This window comes from Oryza glaberrima, chromosome 12 (assembly GCF_000147395.1).
Source record: "Oryza glaberrima chromosome 12, OglaRS2, whole genome shotgun sequence".
Taxonomy (NCBI): Eukaryota; Viridiplantae; Streptophyta; class Magnoliopsida; order Poales; family Poaceae; genus Oryza; species Oryza glaberrima.
This window is the reverse complement of record NC_068337.1, coordinates 17492798-17513832: the sequence shown is the minus strand read 5'-3', so window position 1 is coordinate 17513832 and position 21035 is coordinate 17492798. Positions and strand designations below refer to the sequence as shown.

At 38.8% G+C, this 21035-nt stretch overlaps 3 protein-coding genes across 4 annotated transcripts; 2 read left to right on the top strand and 1 right to left on the bottom strand.

Moving 5' to 3' along the window:
* The first annotated feature begins 3394 nt into the window (after positions 1–3394).
* LOC127758184 (cyclin-A2-1) lies at positions 3395–8497 on the top strand. 2 transcript variants are annotated; one of them, XM_052283807.1, is made up of 12 exons: positions 3395–3653; positions 4592–4903; positions 5008–5311; positions 5938–6044; positions 6238–6330; positions 6891–7024; positions 7218–7293; positions 7393–7469; positions 7569–7602; positions 7699–7848; positions 7937–8071; positions 8168–8497. In XM_052283807.1, the coding sequence occupies exons 2-12, from the start codon at positions 4598–4600 to the stop codon at positions 8222–8224; spliced, it is 1473 nt and encodes a 490-aa protein (XP_052139767.1). In that variant the 5' UTR covers positions 3395–3653; positions 4592–4597; the 3' UTR covers positions 8225–8497. The 2 variants fall into 2 exon arrangements, with proteins under 2 accessions (XP_052139767.1, XP_052139768.1); XM_052283808.1 differs by lacking the exon at positions 3395–3653 and having other exon boundaries at positions 3756–4903.
* Positions 8498–12933: 4436 nt separating this feature from the next.
* Positions 12934–15946, bottom strand: LOC127757769 (glycine-rich RNA-binding protein blt801-like). The gene is made up of 5 exons (XM_052283345.1): positions 15904–15946; positions 14621–14738; positions 14453–14521; positions 14267–14373; positions 12934–13664 (listed from the first exon to the last, which is right to left on the bottom strand). Exons 2-5 carry the CDS (start codon positions 14727–14729, stop codon positions 13176–13178), a joined length of 774 nt encoding a protein of 257 aa, XP_052139305.1. The 5' UTR covers positions 14730–14738; positions 15904–15946; the 3' UTR covers positions 12934–13175.
* A 229-nt stretch (positions 15947–16175) lies between these two features.
* LOC127756500 (uncharacterized) lies at positions 16176–19720 on the top strand. The gene is made up of 3 exons (XM_052281844.1): positions 16176–16426; positions 19186–19342; positions 19436–19720. The coding sequence occupies exons 1-3, from the start codon at positions 16196–16198 to the stop codon at positions 19567–19569; spliced, it is 522 nt and encodes a 173-aa protein (XP_052137804.1). The 5' UTR covers positions 16176–16195; the 3' UTR covers positions 19570–19720.
* The last annotated feature ends 1315 nt before the right edge of the window (positions 19721–21035 follow it).

Sequence of the window (21035 nt, the reverse complement as noted above, 5' to 3'; positions counted from 1 at the left end):
TTTTGCGGAGCTAGGGAGGTTGAAATAGTAATGTTCCTCGATAAGAATATTCAGTTCTAGTCCTTGAAAACCTTGAAGCCTAAACAACAGTTTGTTGGATTATTTCTTGGATGAGGCTTGGCATTGGCAAGAACAATTGTTAGGAGAGTCAGTGAGACAGAGCTTACCTTCATTGGAGATGGCATGTCATATTGCTTAGGCAAGAAAGGCTATCAGGCCGTTCACAGTACGCCACCGTCTCGCATGGATTCATTGTGCCACGTAGGACTCGTGTTGTCGTGGAAGAGAGAATGTGGGGGACCATGGTTTTGTGAGGTTTCTCGGGACCTAGTGATGAACGGAGTTCCTCACCTAAAAAGCTTGCAGAGGGAAGAGAGGTTTGGACACCTGTTATCTCATCTTAGGTGGCACTCTGAGGTTCCTCCTATGCGTGCCTTGCATTGTGAATTATGAAAGGCCTCAGAGGCCCGCTTCCAAACAGGGAGAAGATCCAAGTAGTTAAATGCCACCTGGGTTTAATTTCAACCTCCCATTTGGATTTTTTTCCTCGAACCAAGCTATCATTTACCATACAATTTTAGACCATATTCATCTCTGTTGCCAGTTTAGTTTCAACATGAAACGACAAATAGAAGTTGGCATCTTGTGACTGCTAGCTGGGTAGTGTGGTTTTTGCACTTGGCATTGCTAGGATTTAAATTCTACATTTTGTATCGGTGCCCACGAATTTAAGGCATGTATTTAGTGGGTATGCATGCGCCCGCACTATGGGGGGTGTTTGGTACCTCCAACAGATTTAAATCATGTCAAGAGGATGTGCATGTGTGTGTGGCCTAAGTGTAATGTGTGTTGAGTGTCCAACAAACTATCTCAAAAACAAGAATGAAACAACTCGATGCTAGCAAAGTTAGAATTCTCAACATAAAGCAACGGATATTGGCAAACATTCAAAATAGCACATGTAAGTATATAGGATTATGTTTCGTAATCAGAAATGATTTGATTTCGGGTGAGATTATAACCTTGACTACTAGTACTATACCATATTGAAAGGAAAGAAGTCTTCTTACAAAAAAGTGAAGAAGAATAGGGAATTCCGCTTGGAGAGGAACGACTAGGGAAGTATTGGACCAAAGTCAAGATCTACTAAAGAATGAAAAGAGCACCTAATACACCTATGTGGATTAGACTAATTCTTGGAACTTCTTCAAACAATTTGTGTTTGCCAGTTTTGAGGCAAGGAGATTTTTTTAGATAATGGAAGTATTTATTGAACTCAACCAATATACCAAGGTGACACAAAAGCATTGAGCACATTCCCGAGATGAGGCAAGGGGATTGCTTTCACAAATGTCTACCTCTTCAATGTCTTGAATGCAATAAGGTATTTAAATCCCCTATGCAAACTCTTGTTCAGTTTCTCACAACCATTTTCATGTAAACTCTTTGCCATTTTAGTTGAATCTTCATCTCTTTTCACCAGTAGTCCATGATTATTGATTAATCCCCTCCCCCCTCTCATATCATTTCCTTTATCCATAAGCTGACATTCATATTTACCCTACCATATACATTTCTTATATTAAATCTAACATTCATTTAACCATGTAATTGTTCATAATCTTGATGGGGTGACCTTTCATTATTGTTTGGATGATCTTATCCTTTATGAAGGTTGTATCCTACAAGAAAATGATTCAAATAATGCATGTTCTTTTCTTTGATTATCCCTTGACTAGATAAATGAAATAGTTCAACCAAGTATTAATTACCCAAAGGTTGTCATAATGTCATCGACATATATCGATTTATCCCATTCCTATCTTGGCTTCTTTTTAATTCCTCAAATAACTTTTTTCTAGAAATTATCTGGAGATGGTTCACAATTATGAATTGCCTATTTTCAAGTGGTATAAGTCAAAACTACCTCTAATAAGTACCATACTAGAGATGGCTTTATGAATTGGTCGTGTTTGCTCACCCTTTAATTACCATCCGAGTCATTAATTGGTCTCTAACAATATTTCAACATTCCCGCCCATGAAATTTGAATTTCCCTCTCGACCGATCAAAAACTTCTTTAAAATTACCGGCCCAAATATCCTCATCTCCTCACCTATCCTCTCCTCTCTCCCCCTCCTCCACCCGCCTCTTGTGATGTCATCCTTCTCCTCCACTCCTCTTATCCTCCTCTCCTCTTCTTCTTTGCTCCTTCAAGGGAATGATGAGTACATGGATCCCAATGACCTTCACCAGGTAACCCCTCCTTGCCTTTCCCCCCTTGTTCATGATATGCTTCGGATCTCTAGATTTTTGTTTAGGTGATATAATGTACTAGACTTTGGATGTTTAAAATTAGAGATAGATTTTGGTATGGCTACGGACACATGAATGTTCGGAAGGAGTAGATCAAGAGCGATTCTACTCCATTCTGGCCAATAAGGCAAGCCAGCGGTGAACATGATATTTATGGCTCGAGGAGTCGAGGGAGGTACACGCCTACAAGGATGTTAGTGACACGACTTTTCATCTTTTATGTTCATCGGGTCCCACTGGAATATCTGCTACAGATCTCAACATGTTTGCCCCAACTTGGAAATATCTCGTGGGCTCGCCTTTGTATCTATAATAGGAGTCACTACATTAACACATGGTCTACGCACTATAAATGCACTTTAGGTCTCTTTGGAATGGGGAAGTTTCGCAGTTAAACAGATTGTTTCTACGTTCCGAAAAAGCCCTACCCCCTTTTTTTTATCTCTTCGCACATAGATTGTGTTTTCAGTGAATGACTCCCTTGGAATGGAGTAATTGAACTAAATCCTACAAAAAGTTTAATAAAAAAAATTCCCACGTTCCTAAAGAAGCCCTAAAACTTTTGCAAGGTTGCAAATAATGCTATCCTCTAAGTTTTTTCGCTACCCAAGTCCACTACTACCTACTACCTCTTTTGATTTTTGGGTATACGTTTGACCATTCGTTTTATTCAAAAAATTTATGCAATTATCATTTATTTTGTTGTGAGTTGTTTTATCACTAAAAATATTTAAAGCATTATTTATTTCTCATGTATTTGCATAAACATTGTGAATAAATATGTGTAGTCAACAACGTCATCTATTGAAAAAAAAAGAGAGTAAAATGGACCGGGCTCAAACATGTTACATGGGCCGTACGTACTCAACTAAAAAAGCCACCTTCCTTTCTAGGGCCACAAAAGTTGCCTTATCCGTATATATAGGCCCAAAACCCCACTTTCCCTTTTCCGGGTCCCTGACGGGTCGGGCCCACCAAGCCCCCTCCCCATCTCGCTCTCGGCTTCTTCCTCAATCCTCCTCCCCCATCCCGCCTACGCCTTCAAACTTCAAAAAGGGGAGGAGACCACCACCATTCGCCACCCCCCGCCTCCACCCCCACCTCCGCTCCGGTCGCCGCCGCCGCCGCCGCCGCCTGCCGCCGGCGGCGTCGAGACGTGCTCCGCCACCCCCTCTTCGGCTCGGATCCGGAGGGGGCCCCTTTCCTCCGCCGCCGCCGCCGCCGCAGCCGCGACTCCCTTTTTTTACTTTTCTAGGGCACAACTCGCCGCCGCAGGCGGCCGCGGGGGACGGGGGAGCGCCTCTCCGTGTCCCGGGTGCCCGCGCCGCGCAGAGGGGGTGGGTGACTCCGATTGTTTCCGGGAATTTTGGGTGGGTTGGCATTTGGGGCCGGGTGGGGTGGGGGGTTCTTGATTTGGTCTTGCATTTGGGGGTTCTTGGTACGCATTGGTGATTTTCGCGGCGCTCGTGGGGGGTTCTTGGCTTCTTGCCCCGTCGTCTGTGTGGTAGATCTGCTTGATCTGTGCGCGTCTGAGGATGGGGGATGTGCGTAGATTGGTCCATGTTGGTAACGTTTGCGAGGATTTCAGCTTTAGGGCTAAGGTTGGGTGGCATCCTTTTTGAAAAAAAAAAGTGACTTTTTAGTTGAGTATCTGATGGTAGCTTGACTTGGAGGGTTTCTTGGCTCAATCTGGTGCATAAGGTTAATTTTGCATCTGTTCAACGCCATGAAAGAAAACAAAAGTGTTAGGAAATCTAACCTGAATATGAAGATGGCATTTTGCAAGGCAGTTTTAGAAGGGACTTTTGTTTAAAGAACGCCATAAAATCTATAGAAAGCGCTGCCTTTTTTGCACATAACGAAATGGACAAATAAATCTGGTTTCAGATTTGAATTATAGATCATAACTGTAAACATTTGTGCCAACTGACTGCTAATTCCGATCTGTATGCCCTGGGATTATCTATTATTTCTCTCAATTATGCTACGAAGGGACTGAATAATTTTGGTTTAACTTGTGCACTTGTGAGTAAATATGATCTTGTTAGATTTGCAAATAAGATCTGATACTGTTTTATGTCTGCATTGCATCTACTTGTTCGATTTCTTTTTCACACTGATACTTAATGCTTAATGCACCGTCTCATTCAGCTCCATAAAGTTATTTGCCTTGGTTGATATCTTCATTGCTCACTGTGCAATTTCTTTCTTTCTTTTTTTTGCGTCAAAACTGCACAATTTCTTATGTCATTTTTTTCCCTTTTAACACATTCAGGCTCACATGGCTGGAAGGAAGGAAAATCCGGTGCTTACTGCTTGCCAAGCACCCAGTGGTCGAATCACACGAGCTCAAGCTGCTGCAAATCGTGGACGGTTTGGGTTTGCTCCCTCCGTATCACTACCCGCAAGAACTGAACGAAAGCAGACAGCAAAAGGAAAGACAAAAAGGGGAGCTTTGGATGAAATCACTAGTGCAAGTACTGCAACTTCAGCTCCTCAGCCTAAACGGCGCACAGTGCTCAAGGATGTAACCAACATCGGCTGTGCCAACTCATCCAAAAATTGCACCACCACGAGCAAGCTGCAGGTATCAAGAGCTGCTGCACTATCGCATTATGCTATTATGATTTTTAGACCTTTATTTTCCATGAACATTGTTGATGGAGTGATAAGGTTATTCCTTTGTTCCAGCAAAAGTCAAAGCCCACCCAAAGGGTGAAACAAATCCCGAGCAAAAAGCAGTGTGCAAAGAAGGTTCCTAAGCTACCCCCTCCGGCTGTTGCTGGAACTTCATTTGTGATTGATTCTAAAAGTTCTGAAGAAACTCAAAAGGTGGAGCTTTTGGCAAAAGCAGAGGAACCCACAAATTTGTTTGAAAACGAGGGGTTACTGTCATTGCAGAATATTGAGCGAAACAGGGACAGTAATTGCCATGAGGCATTCTTTGAGGCAAGAAACGCCATGGATAAACATGAACTCGCTGACTCCAAGCCTGGTTAGTTATTTTGCATACGTTGCATGCTTATTTTTAGCAATGAGTATCTGGACTTACTGATTTTTCTTTTCAAGTCAGCTAATTCTATAAAAAAGATTCATATATCCCTTAGCGTGTCATGTTATCTACCGGTTGTCAATCACTTCTATCAGGAACATACTCTTGATTGTCTTTCTGTTGTCACAGAACTTAGAATCAAGATAACCATGACTATAATGTTTCTGTACAAAACCATGACTATAAATGTTTCTGTACACTGCTGACTTCTGAGATATTCGTAGATAATCTGTACTTACTACTGCAAATGTTGGTAGTGGTGGTGGTGGTTCTGCCAGTGTCATGTGGGCCTATGATGTCAGTGTCCACTATATAAATCAAATACAATGTGGATAATTTATACCAATTGTTTATCGCTAGAGCAACTGTGTAGCTCGACTTACATGTATACAATTGTACCAAATATGATATGATGATTAGAGAGTGGTAATAATTTTATTTTGCTTTTTGGGCTTTACTGTAATCCCCTTGCAACGCACGGGTATTTTGCTAGTCATAATCAAGAAAAACATGAATATAAATTTTTCTGTACACTGCTGATTGCTAAAGAGTCATTTATTTTGTTCCAGGTGACTCTAGTGGTTTAGGTTTTATAGATATTGACAATGATAATGGAAATCCTCAAATGTGTGCTTCCTATGCTTCAGAGATATACACAAATCTGATGGCCTCTGAGGTATGTTTTTGTTCTTTGATGAAAAACAAAATCTTGTTTACTGTCTTAACATGCTCATGGTTTCTTCATATTTCAAACATTCTAGTATGACAAAAGTAATTTCAGTTTTTCATGGTTGTGTTTCATCCCTGTGTTATTGGTGCTTTCTTCTTGTTTGAATTCAAACTCCATCTTCTGCTTATGCCATTCCCAGCTTATCAGAAGACCCAGGTCAAATTACATGGAGGCTTTGCAACGTGACATCACAAAGCGCATGCGAGGCATTCTCATTGATTGGCTTGTTGAGGTTGATTTCTCTTGATGTAATTTGCACATAAACTGCCCTGCTATCTTTTCAAACGAATTTAAGCCGTTTATTGTTAGGCCGTTAGCATCTCGCTGCATGTCACATAGAAACTCATGTATGTGCAACTCAAACATGAAATACATAGTTACATGTGAATGTTACATACTGGATGCTGCATCTGGTTAAAAGCCTACAAGAACATTCTTTCTATTGAATCATTATTGTTTATACTTTTTCCATTTGTCCTTTGCATTTCCCTTTGAAAGTACCATAGTTTCAATGATGAAAAGTTTATATGAGATAATTGAATAAGTTGTGGATTATAAAATCACTCTTCTCATCATTTAGCGGAGAGCCTGAGATACTGAAGAGGTGAGAATATGAGTAGTTGGCTTCTGCATCAGAAGCAAGCTTTATACATTTCTTGCAAAATTCGAAGAATCTGCCTTTTCTTTTTTGTTATAATAAACCATGATCATCCTTTGTACATTTTAATTTAATAATATGAACTGTTCATGACTTCTGAGCTTATAAAGTTCTGTATATTGTCTTCATTTCAGGTTTCTGAAGAATATAAGCTTGTGCCAGACACACTCTACCTAACCATTGATCTTATTGACCGATTTCTTTCTCAACATTATATTGAAAGACAGAAACTCCAACTTCTTGGAATAACAAGCATGCTGATTGCCTCGTAAGTTTTGGATACATATATGTGATTTTCCCAAATTGTACCATAGAAAGGTTTACCTAGCTGCTGATGCAGCTTAGTCTGTAGCTAATGTAAAGTACAAGCTAACAACTCTGCAAGTTGTCTTCATGTCATTGGAATTGCATGTTGTCTTCATGTCATTGGAAGTATTGCTAAGTCTACCTTCTTTTTATAGGAAATATGAAGAGATATGTGCTCCTCGTGTTGAAGAATTTTGTTTCATAACTGACAATACATACACAAAAGCTGAGGTATTTGTTTCATGTGATGTCTGAAGAAATTGCTAATTTATGTATATAGAAGAGCCATTGAACTGCCATTGCTGATATGATATCCCCCTGATTCAATAGGTGCTGAAAATGGAGGGCCTGGTGCTTAATGATCTGGGGTTTCATCTATCTGTTCCAACAACAAAAACATTTCTCAGGTAGTTTTGGTTACCACATACATATGGTGTTTCTTGTCCAATCTAAGTTGTGGTTCTATCACTAACATGACCGTCCTGCTTTTCTTTATATTTTATCAGGAGATTCCTTAGAGCCGCACAGGCTTCTCGTAATGTAAGATTGGCACCCGACCTTTTATCAGCTACAATTTTCATTCATTCCTTTTATGTGTATATCCCTGAACGCCAAATTTTCAAACTGTATTTCCAGGTTCCTTCAATTACCTTGGGATATCTGGCCAATTATCTTGCAGAGCTGACCCTGATCGATTACAGTTTCCTCAAATTTCTTCCTTCAGTGGTGGCAGCATCTGCAGTCTTTCTTGCAAGATGGACACTTGACCAATCTGACATTCCATGGGTTCGTATAACAAGGATATGCACTATATCGACCTCTGTATCACCCCAAAACATTTTTTCTAATCTTCAACCTTGGTATCTTTTTACAGAATCATACTCTTGAGCACTACACTTCTTACAAAAGCTCTGATATTCAAATATGTGTCTGTGCTCTACGGGAACTGCAGCATAACACCAGTAATTGCCCTCTCAATGCTATACGTGAAAAGTATAGGCAACAAAAGGTACATGATCACCACTTCACCAGCTTCTTGAGGTACTAGACTAAAAAGGGTCATTTGTTCATCTTTTGTGACCATTTAATTGTACTTAATGTGCAGTTTGAGTGTGTAGCCAACCTGACATCACCGGAGCTGGGGCAGTCACTCTTCAGCTGACAAAGCCAATGGTATCAGTTTCCTGTTAATCAACAACCGTTAGCAGCAGTCATTACCATGACTGCTTTCTGATTTGTTGTGTTGTCCTGAAGTGTTGTTTCCCGACCATTTTAGAGTCGTGCAGTAAAAAAAAAAGAAAAAGAAAAGGAGAGATAGCTTGCATTTGTTTGACCTTAAGTATGCCTTTAGTTGATAATTGTAAGAAAACACTCACTGTGTGTAGGCTGCCGCCTTTGGGTTGATAATTGTAAGATGATCCTGCTTGTATAACAAATGGTTGCTTGGTTTGACCGAGATTATGTTATTCCGTTATTAGAAAAACAAGGTACTCTTATCTAAAAAAACAAGGTTCTTGTCACTTTTGGGATGTTTTGTTTCAATTGATCTTGATCACATATAAACTCTGGGTCTCATCTAGGAGGAAGCAAACTGCTGTTCCGAGCACTAACCCATGAATATCTGAATTCAAAGTACTAACCCATAAATCTGATCAGTGAATTTAATTCGCCAGGCGATAAAAGTGAACTGAAATGGTTATGAGGTAATTTTTATCATATGATACACTTAAATTTGAATATTTGATGTTAGGATTTGCCATCTCTTTGAATCTAAATGATAATTTAGCACCCTGCATATGCAATAGTTTTAGGATTTTAAATTTTTAACTTCAACCAACTAGATTGATGACAGAAAAAACAGTGCATGAAAAGATTTATATACAAGTTATTTTCTCTTCAATTGAGTTTTGCATAACAAACATCCTGTTCGTGCGTGCTGCTCTATCAAATCTATCTTTTATTTCTTTCTTACTCCAAATGTAGGCTCAACTAATATAAACAGCTCTAAAATTTCCAGACACTGACAATTTTGTAATATCTTGAATAAATGATTATTTTCCTATGTACTACTTCCTTCTAATTTTTAGTGCAGCTGTGGGTTTTCATGTCTAACGTTTTATCGTCCGTCTTATTTAAAAAATTTATGAAAAATTAAAAATAATATTAGTTACACATAAAGCACTATTCATGTTTTATCATCTAATAACAATAAAAATACTAATCATAAAATTTTTTCAAATAAGACGGACGGTCAATTGAATAGTACAAAATTGCGGTCTTTTTAGGACGGAGGTGGTAGTAAAAGAAAAGAGCAACAAAGTCATTCAAACTATTTTAAATCTTCACACTAGTCTGAAAAATTTTGTATTTGAGATAACAGTACATAAAAGTGAAACATGTTTGGTTACCTATTCATTTTTTACTCCCATCTTTTGCTTACTCAATATCTTCAGCAGACCAATCTTTGAAATGATAGAAGCAGAATATACAATGGGTAGCAATGTCACACTTAATATATATATAACCATCAAGAACAACTGCCACCTAAACAGCTAAAATCATTAATTGACAACACATAACAGACCTGAAAAAAAAAATCTAGAAATACTCATCTGTCAATGCAGCTATCTTCTGTCTTGACTTGTTACACTCCTTTTCCCTCCTTAAGAATCTTTTTATTTTATTTTACCTTTTTACGATGCAATTGGGTGTGGTGTGTCTTGGTAGCAAGCATGGCCAAAATGTATACTTTTGAAAAGAAGAATACTAGAGGGTTTATTTTCAAAACGTTATAAAAAGGTTTTACAAACAAAAACTTGCATTCAAGCCTAGTCTTTATTGTAAGATTTCCTGGACTCTTGAATCACATTCAAGTCAAATATTTCCTGTTGTTGAGGATGAGAATGGCATCAATGCCTTGAAAAGGTTTTATTTTGCAAATGGTTGACTTGAGAAAAACGCCGTTCATCAGGAACACTAGCTAGTTTGTAAGTCCTGGAAACGAATCCTATATTTTCATAGTTGAGAAGCAATTGTTTGAACATTGTTATGAGTTTGTTGCTACACTGTTCTGAAGTAATACTACTTCTATCTCAAAATATAAGCATTTTTAGCTATGAATCTGGACACATAGTTGCCAAGATTCATAGCTAAAAAAACTTATATTTTGGGACGGAGGGAGTACAATAATAACAGTACTCAAGATTTGAATCGAACGGCTGAAAGAAAATGCACTCTACTCATGCTTTGTACTCCCTTTGTCCCATTGTAAGTGTAGTGGGTTTTCGCGTTCAACGTTTGACCGTCTGTCTTATTTGAAAAATTTATGATAAGGTTTTAAAAATTAAGTCATGCATAAAGTATCATTCATGTTTTATCATCTAACAACATAAAAACACTAATCATAAAATCATTTCAAATAAGACGAACGGTCAAACGTTGGACATAAAAACTCACAACTACACTTAAAATGAGACGGATAGAGTAGTTTATTATGGAGGGTCTAATTTCGTATGTCCTTAATTTCCTCCTAACTAAATGAAAATCATGATGAATCAAAGTTACCTTGAAAGTCACATTTCTTCCTATTGTACCATCAACTACCATCTCACTCTTATCTATACACCATTTAATGAGATGCACCTTATTCTTTCTTATCAAATCTTAATGTATCCTAAACAATCTAGAATTACAATTATTTTGGCACAAATGTAGTAAATCATTAGACACGTATATAAAATTTTACCTACATATTATTCTTTTTGTTAATAAGCCGGCATATAATTAACTCTACGCCAACTGATGAGGCCGAAGATGTAGTAGATACCTATCGAACCCTATAATCTTAATAATAGGAGCACCCTCACATGGCCTAGGAAAAACCATAGGACAAAACTGCACCACATCCTGATTAGTTATGATTTGTGAATATTATGACATAGGTATATTTCCATTAAAATAATGAAAAACCGGTTAATCCTGCAAAATTGAGGGAAAAATAATATCTTGAAAAATAAATTCATGATTTGGAGGAGGCCAAACTAGAATCCATGATATTACAATATCTCGTAACAGTGCGCTGGAGTGGTGTTTGTGAGTTGAGGGAGAGGGAGATTCTCTGATTTTTTTTCTCTCTTTTCTAAGAATAGCTAAACTAGTTCTAGGAAAAGAATTTGTAATAAAATTTGTAGTACTACCAACGTATAGGAGATGCCCCCTAACGTTTCATTTTGTCCAAGTATGTCCTTTGACCTGATACAATTCTTCGACACATAAAGTGCTACGTAGGCATGTGTACTATTTGTGGTAGGTTCTAACTTGTAAAATGACTTTACGGCCTGTGGATGCCCAAGCAAATAAAAAAACTCAGTGACACCATGTTAACTTGGTTCTTTTGGTAAAATATCTATACTTCTTTAAAGATCCTAAAGACGGTGGTAAGTGTAACATCTGCCATCACCCATCACTACTGTCATGTGAGTCCCCAGACATATCCCTTCCCCAACCTCAAGCCATAAAACAAGGGAATTTTCTAATGGTGACAAATAATGACTTGAAGATTTTATAATGAAAATAATTTTAACCACGGCATGGTTCTTTTTTTTTTAATTGCCATTGCAACGCACGGGCGTCCAACTAGTAGTAATAACATGAATAGTGTAAGAATTGAGGTGGCTTGTCTACTTGAATTCCTATGGATTAATAAAATGTAGGAACTTTTGAAAGGGGAAATTCGGTTCATAGCATGGGTGGGACTTCAAATTCGAAAAAATCCCATGAAAACTTTCGCACCTATGCTATCTGCATACTTAAAAAAAAAAGAGATAGATAGATAAAAAAATGGTTCCCATGAGGGCCAGCCTAATGAAAGAAATCGTTCAAAATTCCCATGAACTAAACAGTTCCATATAAATTTTGTAGGATCTCAAATGTCCATTACTTTGTTTCAAAGCAGCACCAAGGAAAATTTTCCATGGATCTTACAAAAAAAAAGTCCAGTTCATTTTCCTTTTGTTCGAAGGAGTGAACATGCATAGATGTGATCTGAACTTGTGAACTCCATTTCCACAACATCATGTGTTTTTTTTTATCAGGACCATATTACTACATTAGAGACTTTGATCATGCATCACTGTAATTCCGGACAGTGCGGTTTGAGAAAGAACAAAAAAAGAACTCTCACTGACTGAGTGCCTAACTGGTAACTTGTCTAGCGTTCTACAAGATCTAATGAAATGGTTTGCCTTGTCATCGCAGGTAACAAAATGCCGGCTAATCCCAATGGACAGACTTATGTTTATACTCCCTCCGTTCCCAAATATAAGGGATTTTGAGTTTTTGGTTGAACTGTTTAACCACTCGTCTTATTCAAAAATTTGTGCAAATATAAAAAACGAAAAGTTGTGTTTAAAATATTTTAGATAATAAAGCAAGTCACAAAAAAAAAATAATAATTCTAAAATTTTTTTAATAAGACGAGTGGTCAAACAATTCAAACAAACACTGAAAATCCTTATATTAAGACGGAGGGAGTACCGTTTTTAATTGGAGTCTGTTGACAAGATAAAACGCTTTGCTTCATGTCACATGATATATAGAGCAAAGTCAAGATCGAAAACGGACTAAAATCATGGATAGTCTGGGCTTGTTTCATGCCGGGTAACGGAGAAGTTACCAGATGTAAAAAACAAACAAAAATAAGTCATGGATAGCGCATCCTTACGCATACATAGAGACATTTGAGGGCAAAATAAACAGCACGTCAACAGTTACTGTCCAACGCAAGAAGCCCAGAAGCACAGCAAGCAAAACAAAGCAGCAGCAGAAGCAGCGCATCAGCAGTTTACCTTGAGTGATTTCAAACAGAGCTAATGGAATAAAAACAGACATATTTAAAACACCTCCATTGTCATCTCAACATAACATAACTAGTAGTAGTACCTTGAGTGATGTTTACGTTATTACACCACATCTATGAAAAAGAACAGAAGAAAAAGAAAACCCAGTCATTGTGTATTGTTCTGGAATTTGATGCTTGAGCAGGTGATGACCATTCAGGTGAGCCGGTTCATCACTAAGAGACTGCAAACTGAGGCTCGAAGGACGTAGATTAATTAGCCCTGCTTGTTGGCATAGTTGTCAGGCTCGTCATCCTTGAAGAGGTCATCCATGAGCTCATCGTTCTTGCGGCTTCCAAAGCTGTCACCACCGGCACCGGAGAAATCACCGCCAGTGGAACCTCCAGCATCACCAAAGCTTCCAGCTGGGTTTCCACCAAAACTACCATCACCACCTAAGTTGATTCCAGAGAAGGCATCTGCAGATCCTTCTGCAACTCCATAACCACCTCCACCACCACCCCTGTTGCCATACCCTCCATTGTTGCCACCATAACCACCGCCGCCTCCTAGGTAGCCGCCGCCGCCACCACCACCACCACTGTAGCCACCACCGCCATAGCCACCACCACCACTGTAGCCACCACCACCATAGCCACCGCCGCCGCCGCCATAGCCACTGCCTCCATAGCCACCACCCCCACTACGGAAGCCACCAGTTCTCTCATTGGCAGTGTTAACCCTGATGTTACGCCCATCGAGATCCTGAAACCAGCCAGGAAGAAAATAAGCTGCTGGATAAGATTGAACAAAAATGACTTTGGTTTAATGGAACTGTTGCATATTTTTTTTAACTAGAAAACCAGAGGTAAATAATCAAAGCATCAACACCATAATGCATAGTAAAATAACAAATAAGAAGCTCAATCAGAACCTTTGAAATGGAACATCTCCAATTTCTGTAACAAGGAATCTAGAGTAGGAATATTCATTTAAGCGATCGTGTTGCATACAAGCTGATCAGGCAGCATGAAATTTGACATTCTACAAACCATATCTTTTGCAAAAGTATGGAAACATGGCAGTGTTGAAAATCCACTTAAATTGGTTTGCAGTGGTAAAATCCATTAGAGTAATAGAAATTAAGGGCTCCAAAACTTTAGAAGCATTCTAAGTGAATTTAACCAGCATAAATCATTACACCTTAAGTTTGACAGAATACCTATTAAGTCTGGATAAACATATAGATGATGGGGTAAAAAATTAAATTAAACCTAATCTGACCCTCCTCACCATACAGGGACCGACTCTTAGAATCCTGGAACATAAACATGATGCCCGCTAAAATTAATTCCCTATAAGATTACCTTTCCATCCAAGGCTGTGATTGCAGCTGAAGCCTCTTCACTTGATGCGTAAGTTATGAAGCCAAAACCTCTAGACCTCCCAGTTTCACGGTCATTGATGATCTTAGCTGGACAGAACAAAAGTAGACCCCGTTAACAAAACAAAGGACCAACAGGAGTGCAGTTACAAAAATAAGGATAAGATACCTTCAATAACTTGACCATAATTGGCAAAAGTATCTCTGAGGCTCTGCTCATCTGTGCCGTACGAAAGGCCTACACCAATAATTTGTAGCCATCAGAAAAGAACAGTACAGAAAGAATAATTGTTTTCTGAACAAATGATCAAACAGATAAAATATAGTATTTGCAAACCTCCAACAAAAAGCTTTGAGGATGACATGCATCTGATTGATTGATAGAGAGCTGGACTTGAGCTCGTGGCTCTCTTGAGCAGATTACCAATCTTATTAGCCAACGCCATCGTTCCAAACTACATGCAGTGGTGAAACAAAGGAAGACATAAATATAGCCATCTAAATAACACAATACAGCTGGAGCAAGTCCTTGTAGTGTCACAGGAAGAAACAATAACAGCAAGAAGAAACACAAAAACAGAGTGGTTGATTAGAATCCGAGCTCGATGGGATTGTGCAGACACCAATTTACAGAAGAAAGCAATGCCATACATCTAACAACTAAATCAGACATCTCATATAGCAATTAACTTCAATATCATTCCATCTCATATCTCAAGAACGATGGAATGGTTTTAAAAATTGCACCACTTGCAAGTGGAAATCTCAACAGGAACATCCCAAGCTGGACTATCTCAACGTTACTAAAAAAATAACATCAGTTACATGCTGAAATCCACATTTAAAAAGGAAAAAGCCTAAGATATTCACTGTTGGAGGCCAAAAAAAAGGAAGATTTAAGATAGTTGACTTTATGGCACATAGTGCCCAGTTTTACGGTTTCAAAGATTCACAGAATTCATCCTTGTTCAAATCTTATATCTAATAATAGAATATCTGAAAGAATATCGACTAACAAGGTTTGATATTCAATACTATTTCATGGACACTTTGTAACATGATAAATCAAGCAAACATGCTACAGGCCATCAGAATACTAAGGGTTTTCTGCAACTTCAACCATAAAACATGTGATTTTTTTTTAACAAAACTTACTCAAAGATCAAACCTCGCAACATATGAGAATCTGCAGGCCCTCAAATACCGACCCAAAAACTTCCATTCATCACCACCCCCATGGTGACATCTACTCACCCTCCTCCACCATTCAAGCCCCCTCCATCCCTCCAGCCAAAAAACCCTAAACCCCACGAGCCGAGCAACAACAGCGCAACACTAATAGATCGTCTATCTTACGAACCACGGAGATCTCCACGAACCCTAACGCACCCCGCACACCGCCAACCAACTAAACAAACGCATCCACCCAGCCAGCCACCAAAAAGCCCCCCAAAAGAATGGGGGACAGATTCGCACCAAATCGCCGGATCACACCGACGCGCGAAGAACCCCGCACCACCACCACCCCACGCGAGATATATATTAATTAATCAAATCAATCGAAGAAAATTTCAACGAAATTAGATGGGGAATTCGCGAGCTAGGGTTTAAGCGTCTCACCTGACGAGGGTTTACGATGGAGAAGGCGGCGGCGAGGGGGGGAAGGAAGAAGATGCGCCCGTGGAGCCGTATATAGGGCTCGAGGAGCGATCTCAGCCGTCCGATCGGAACGGGGCGGCGGTGGTCTCCGCCGTTGGATCTGGGCGTTGACTTGTCAACGACAGATATTTCTTGGGGACTGGGAAAAGCGTGGGCCCCGCATGTCAGTGGAAGTGAGCCCTAGTTTTTTATTTAGAATAGTTCGAGGGGGTTAATTGCAAAAAGTGAGGGTTTGTGAGATCGGCGGCGAGAGATGGCGGCGCCGAGGGAGAAGTCCGCCGCGGCGACCTCGTCGGCGGCGGCGGCGGATGCGGCGGGGGCGGGGGGTGGAGGGAATCGGTGGGGCGCGGCGGTGGGGAACCTGACGGAGCTGGGGGCGAACGTGGCGGCGCTGCAGAGGCTGCTCGCGAAGAAGGCGGTGTTCGTCGACGAGGACATCTTCTCCAAGGCCTCCCTCGCCGCCGACCAGGCCCGCACCATCAAGGTGATTTTGCTCTGCTTTGCTTTGCTCGTTGCTGGTGCTCCTGATTCGCCCCCAATCCCTTCGCCGGTATCCTCGGCGATGCTGTTTTGTCAGTAAGTGGAATGTAGGATTTGCAATTGTTGTTCGTATCCCAGATGCGTCGTGAATTTGATGTGGATTCTACTCAACCCAGCTGAATTGGTGTCGACTCCACTCAAAATGTGACTGGGTTGATTAGATCATTCATCAATCATCATGTAGTTATCATCAGAATGATGTGAAGTGTGAACTCTCCAAGAACTCTCCCAGTGTAAAAGAAGAATGGTTTGATCTGATCAGATCTTGAGTGATTGCACTAGGTGAACCGCTGAGATCCTTGTTTGAGTAAAATAAGAACAATTTGATTCACATCCTCATTGATATGACATAGTCATTTGGGATGGCATATCCGAGAAACCAGTTTTATACATGAGATTAAGATTATTCGTTATATCTCAGTAGTTAGGAGCATTATTTGTGCTAATGTGTACTCGCCCTAACTTAGCATTTGTGATCAAGGTACTTGGCATATATTGTTCTAATCTAGGTTTAGATCACTGGAAAGCTATCAAGAGAACCCTGTACTATCTACAAGGGACTAATACTACATGCTTAGTCAAAATCAACTATCAAGTTTTCAAAGATAGAATCTAGTATCAACCAATTAATTTTCAGCATACAAGTAGTTAAGTACTAAGTTAATGATTGTTGACCCCCTTACTAAGTCTTGTCTCCAAATCTCCTTCGAGAACTTATTGCCAGTATGATACTAATGAAAAGCTCATATAACTCAGGGATAATTATAATGATAAGATGTCGAATTTTGATTCTGGAAATATTGAAAGTTTGTTTCTCCCTTACGAAGTGCACATAATGATTAATGGAAAAACAACCTATGAAACTATATTGAGGACCATGAGAAAGGAGTATGATCACGTTCTTTCTGAACTCCCAAATACCGTAAGTAATAACCCATATGAGATATAGTGGTATACCATAGACAATGAAGTTCAGTTATGATTATTTTGTCACCCTAACTACATTATCTTTGTGTGGTGCTCTTGCCAAAGTATGGACTAAGATTAGTTATTCAATCAAGTGGGAGAATGTTAGACCATTTAGTGTGATCCATGAGTGAATTGTGTAATTAACCCATTGGTTGAAGGGCAAATGGGTAATTAAGCAATTAACCTGTCACAAATGGTTAATTCGCTGATATGCTTTGATCGTGGGGCTAAATAGAATTTATAGAAAAGGGTCAGGTCCCTAGTCAGATTTTACACTATAAATTGAGGAGCATCTTGTTACCACAAATCTAAGTGCTTCTTGTGTGTCAGCAAGTGACTGCCTCACAACCTCATTCCCGAACTAATTAGGAAGTGCAATTTGGTTGGCTCAAAGGCTGATCCACTCCAGAGGAGGTTTCGTAGGACAGATCCCCTCGATTCATTGTCACTCGTTCATGGATCATCCTGATGAACATCCTCAGGAGTGGATTGGGCTTCAAGACAGCAAATTATACTTCCGGATTGGTTTGGGAATAAACTTTTTGAAGCTCACTTACTGTGACATGAGAAGTAGTTAAGTTCGCAGTAGTGGGACGCCCCCTTAATTTATAGCGCATAACCTGACTTGGGACCTAAGCCTTTCTGATAGCCTAATTACTTAAGACTCATGTTATTTTTTAGGCTAATGGACCAATTGCATATCTAATCCATTGATCAAACTAAATGATCTAACACACTTGTGCAGATTGGTGGATCTCGTGAGTGATTGGAACCTATATTTTGGGGTCACAAGTTCTCACGAAAATCAGAACACTAAAACTGATGACCTGTAGCTAATCTAGTGGACACCATGTAGATATTAGGATCATTCTGATTTTTGTTCTTTTGTATTCCGTCCTGTGTTGGCAACATTAAATATGGTATTGACATCATAGTACTCACATTTCTGTGTTCATATAACATGTTGGTTAGATGTCACAAATTATTAACCTTTCATAATCTCTCCATATCTGAAAAAAGGTTGATATGGGATCTGCTCAATCTACCTTTTCAAAATTTGATCTTGAAAATATGTCAAAGTATATTTATTGGCTACATGAGAAAATATTAAAATTTGGCTCTTGCAAAATACTTTTATAATAGATAAGTTCAATCATTTTGCTAGTATAAATTATGATAGTATACCATAGGCCCAGTCATACATTGGAGACTGCAAGAAGTAAAAACCGACTTATATTTAAGCTGGAGGGATGTATTTCATCTCTCTCCAGAAATACTTAATAATTTTGCAAGTCAATGGCTGCAAATGTGAAGCAGTAAATTGGCATTCATGGCTTTACGCCAGTACATTGTTATTACAAAAAATTCACCGAGACTTATTTATGTTGTAGAAGTGTGCTGTCATTGCTGTCCATATTTACTTTGCTAAAATACAATTGTTAAATTGTATGTATGTTGATAATAAGCCACCATGTAAGATTCATGGTTCTTAACATTTTTATCATTACAAATATAAAAATATGCTGTAGTCAATGGCTGCAAATCTGAAGCAGTAAATTGGCATTTATGGCTTTACACTAGTATATTATTATTACAAAAATATAAAATTCGCTAAAACTTATATTTATGTTGTAGAAGAGTGCTGACATCACTCTGATGTATGTTGGCTTTTAACTAAACATTGTCCCAAAAGAAGCTATGTAAGATTCATTTGCACTTCTTGTTGCATGTTAGATTCTTGACCAGAGGGTGCAGTCGCTGGAACGTGAACTAGATGCTGCCATTTCTGCTGCTGCCCGAGCTCGTACAGAGAAACGCCAAGCTGAAGCTGCTCAACGAGCTGCAGAGTTACGTGCGCAGGAAGTGACCAAGGAATTGGAGAACACTGCAAGTATGTTATGTTTCGTTGTAAACCATTGGCATTTGGTAACTGAGCGTGTCAAAAGCTGAATGTCTTATCTGGTTTCATTTTATCATCTTGCAGAAGTGTTCAAGCTACACATGGAAGAGTTGCGGGCAAAGCAAGAGGAGATTGCAAAGAAAGAAAGTGATATCAAGGTGTTAGAAGCAATAATTCGAACCCTGAGTAACAAAGATGATGGGGGATCCAGCGAATAATTTCCATTCAGTAGCATTGTTTTTTTTTTTCAATGGAATTTACATGTTCAAGTATATCATCCATGTATTAATATAAGCCCTTAGGTAACAGATTATTGTAAATGTTCGCAACAGGACATCCAAACAGATTGAAGATGAACATTACAACTGATATGCTTGACTGTTCATCTGCCACTGCCCAGCCCTACTACACCTAACTTGCTGCTGGAGGGTCTAACTGACTATTGGAAACAAAGTATTGGTTCTTATTACTATGCAACAGCTAGCAATCATCAAGGAGAAGATGCAGCATTTGATTCCTAGTAAAGTTGGTGGTTTATTCATCTCTTTTTTCGAGATTGGATCCTTTATAGTTTATTCACATCAAAGTTTGTGGTATTCTTATGCTTGTAATTTAGTTTGTTTCCACTGGGATCCTGTATTATGCTTAAGAGGAATACCCAGCGATATTATGCTTGAGAAGAACTGACAGACGATTGCAATTTGTATACAAGCTTTGTACAACAAATTGATACTGTCGTTTGTGCTCCCATATGGCCATATACCAGTAAAAAAAAAAGAATTTACAATGAAATTTCTCAGCGCAAGAACACCAACTCCATCAATTTAAGTTGTGCTTTGGATACTAATTGACTTATGATGCTTGTTGGTATCACAACCATCTCAAAACATACAAGGACGTGTTGGTGACAAGGTATTATATGGACACATTCTCTCTTCCTAGTACAATCATCGAATGAACCTTCTTCCTTTTTTTCCCCTACATATATTAATCTATTTTTAGTCATCCCCTAATACTCAACCATGTATTATAGTTGGTAGAACATTACACTACATCTTAGGCAGAAGATCACCATCATAAGCTGTCATGCTGATGATCTCTAATCCACCGCGATTGCAATCTACCATCCCCGTTCGTTTTCCCACCAAAACTCGCACAAACAAATTTATCACAACTCCAGGAACCTCAGCGCAAAACTTCCTCTCCACTAGTATGCCAAAACTCATTAGACCGTTTTCATTATTGAATGAATTATTGTCGCAAATATTGTAAAAACTAAATATCTTAAAAAATAAACCTAACAAATAACTTAAGAAACTTGGTCTTAAGTATATTGAAGTGTAAGAAAAATTTTCAAAAAAATGTACTATATTTTTCCAATACATAAAGAAAATAATCTGATGCAATAATACTATAATTAAGTTGAAAACATGGCTATAAATTTTCGCACAATCAGGCGTCAGCGAAAACACTCTGTTCACTATAAAAACCGACTTACTTCCTTCTATAGTAGGTTCAATTTTAACCTTCTTATTTGTCTCAAAATAAGTTCATTTTTATAATCATTGTATCAAAATTTGTGAAAGTAGAAGATAAATATATTTAGAAGTAGATAAAGTGAAGAATAATTATATTGAGGTTTGATAAAGTAAGGGTATTCTAGTCTTCTTAATGTTGTATTAGT

Coding starts and splice junctions, on each gene's coding strand:
- LOC127756500 (XM_052281844.1), top strand. CDS start 16,196: ATGGCGGCGCCGAGGGAGAAGTCCGCCGCGGCGACCTCGTCGGCGGCG. Junction 16,427..19,185: donor ACCAGGCCCGCACCATCAAG/GTGATTTTGCTC, acceptor GTTGCATGTTAG/ATTCTTGACCAGAGGGTGCA. Junction 19,343..19,435: donor GGAATTGGAGAACACTGCAA/GTATGTTATGTT, acceptor ATCATCTTGCAG/AAGTGTTCAAGCTACACATG.
- LOC127757769 (XM_052283345.1), bottom strand. CDS start 14,729: ATGGCGTTGGCTAATAAGATTGGTAATCTGCTCAAGAGAGCCACGAGC. Junction 14,522..14,620: donor CTCAAAGCTTTTTGTTGGAG/GTTTGCAAATAC, acceptor TTATTGGTGTAG/GCCTTTCGTACGGCACAGAT. Junction 14,374..14,452: donor TTATGGTCAAGTTATTGAAG/GTATCTTATCCT, acceptor TGTTCTGTCCAG/CTAAGATCATCAATGACCGT.
- LOC127758184 (XM_052283807.1), top strand. CDS start 4,598: ATGGCTGGAAGGAAGGAAAATCCGGTGCTTACTGCTTGCCAAGCACCC. Junction 4,904..5,007: donor CCACCACGAGCAAGCTGCAG/GTATCAAGAGCT, acceptor CCTTTGTTCCAG/CAAAAGTCAAAGCCCACCCA. Junction 7,849..7,936: donor ACCAATCTGACATTCCATGG/GTTCGTATAACA, acceptor ATCTTTTTACAG/AATCATACTCTTGAGCACTA.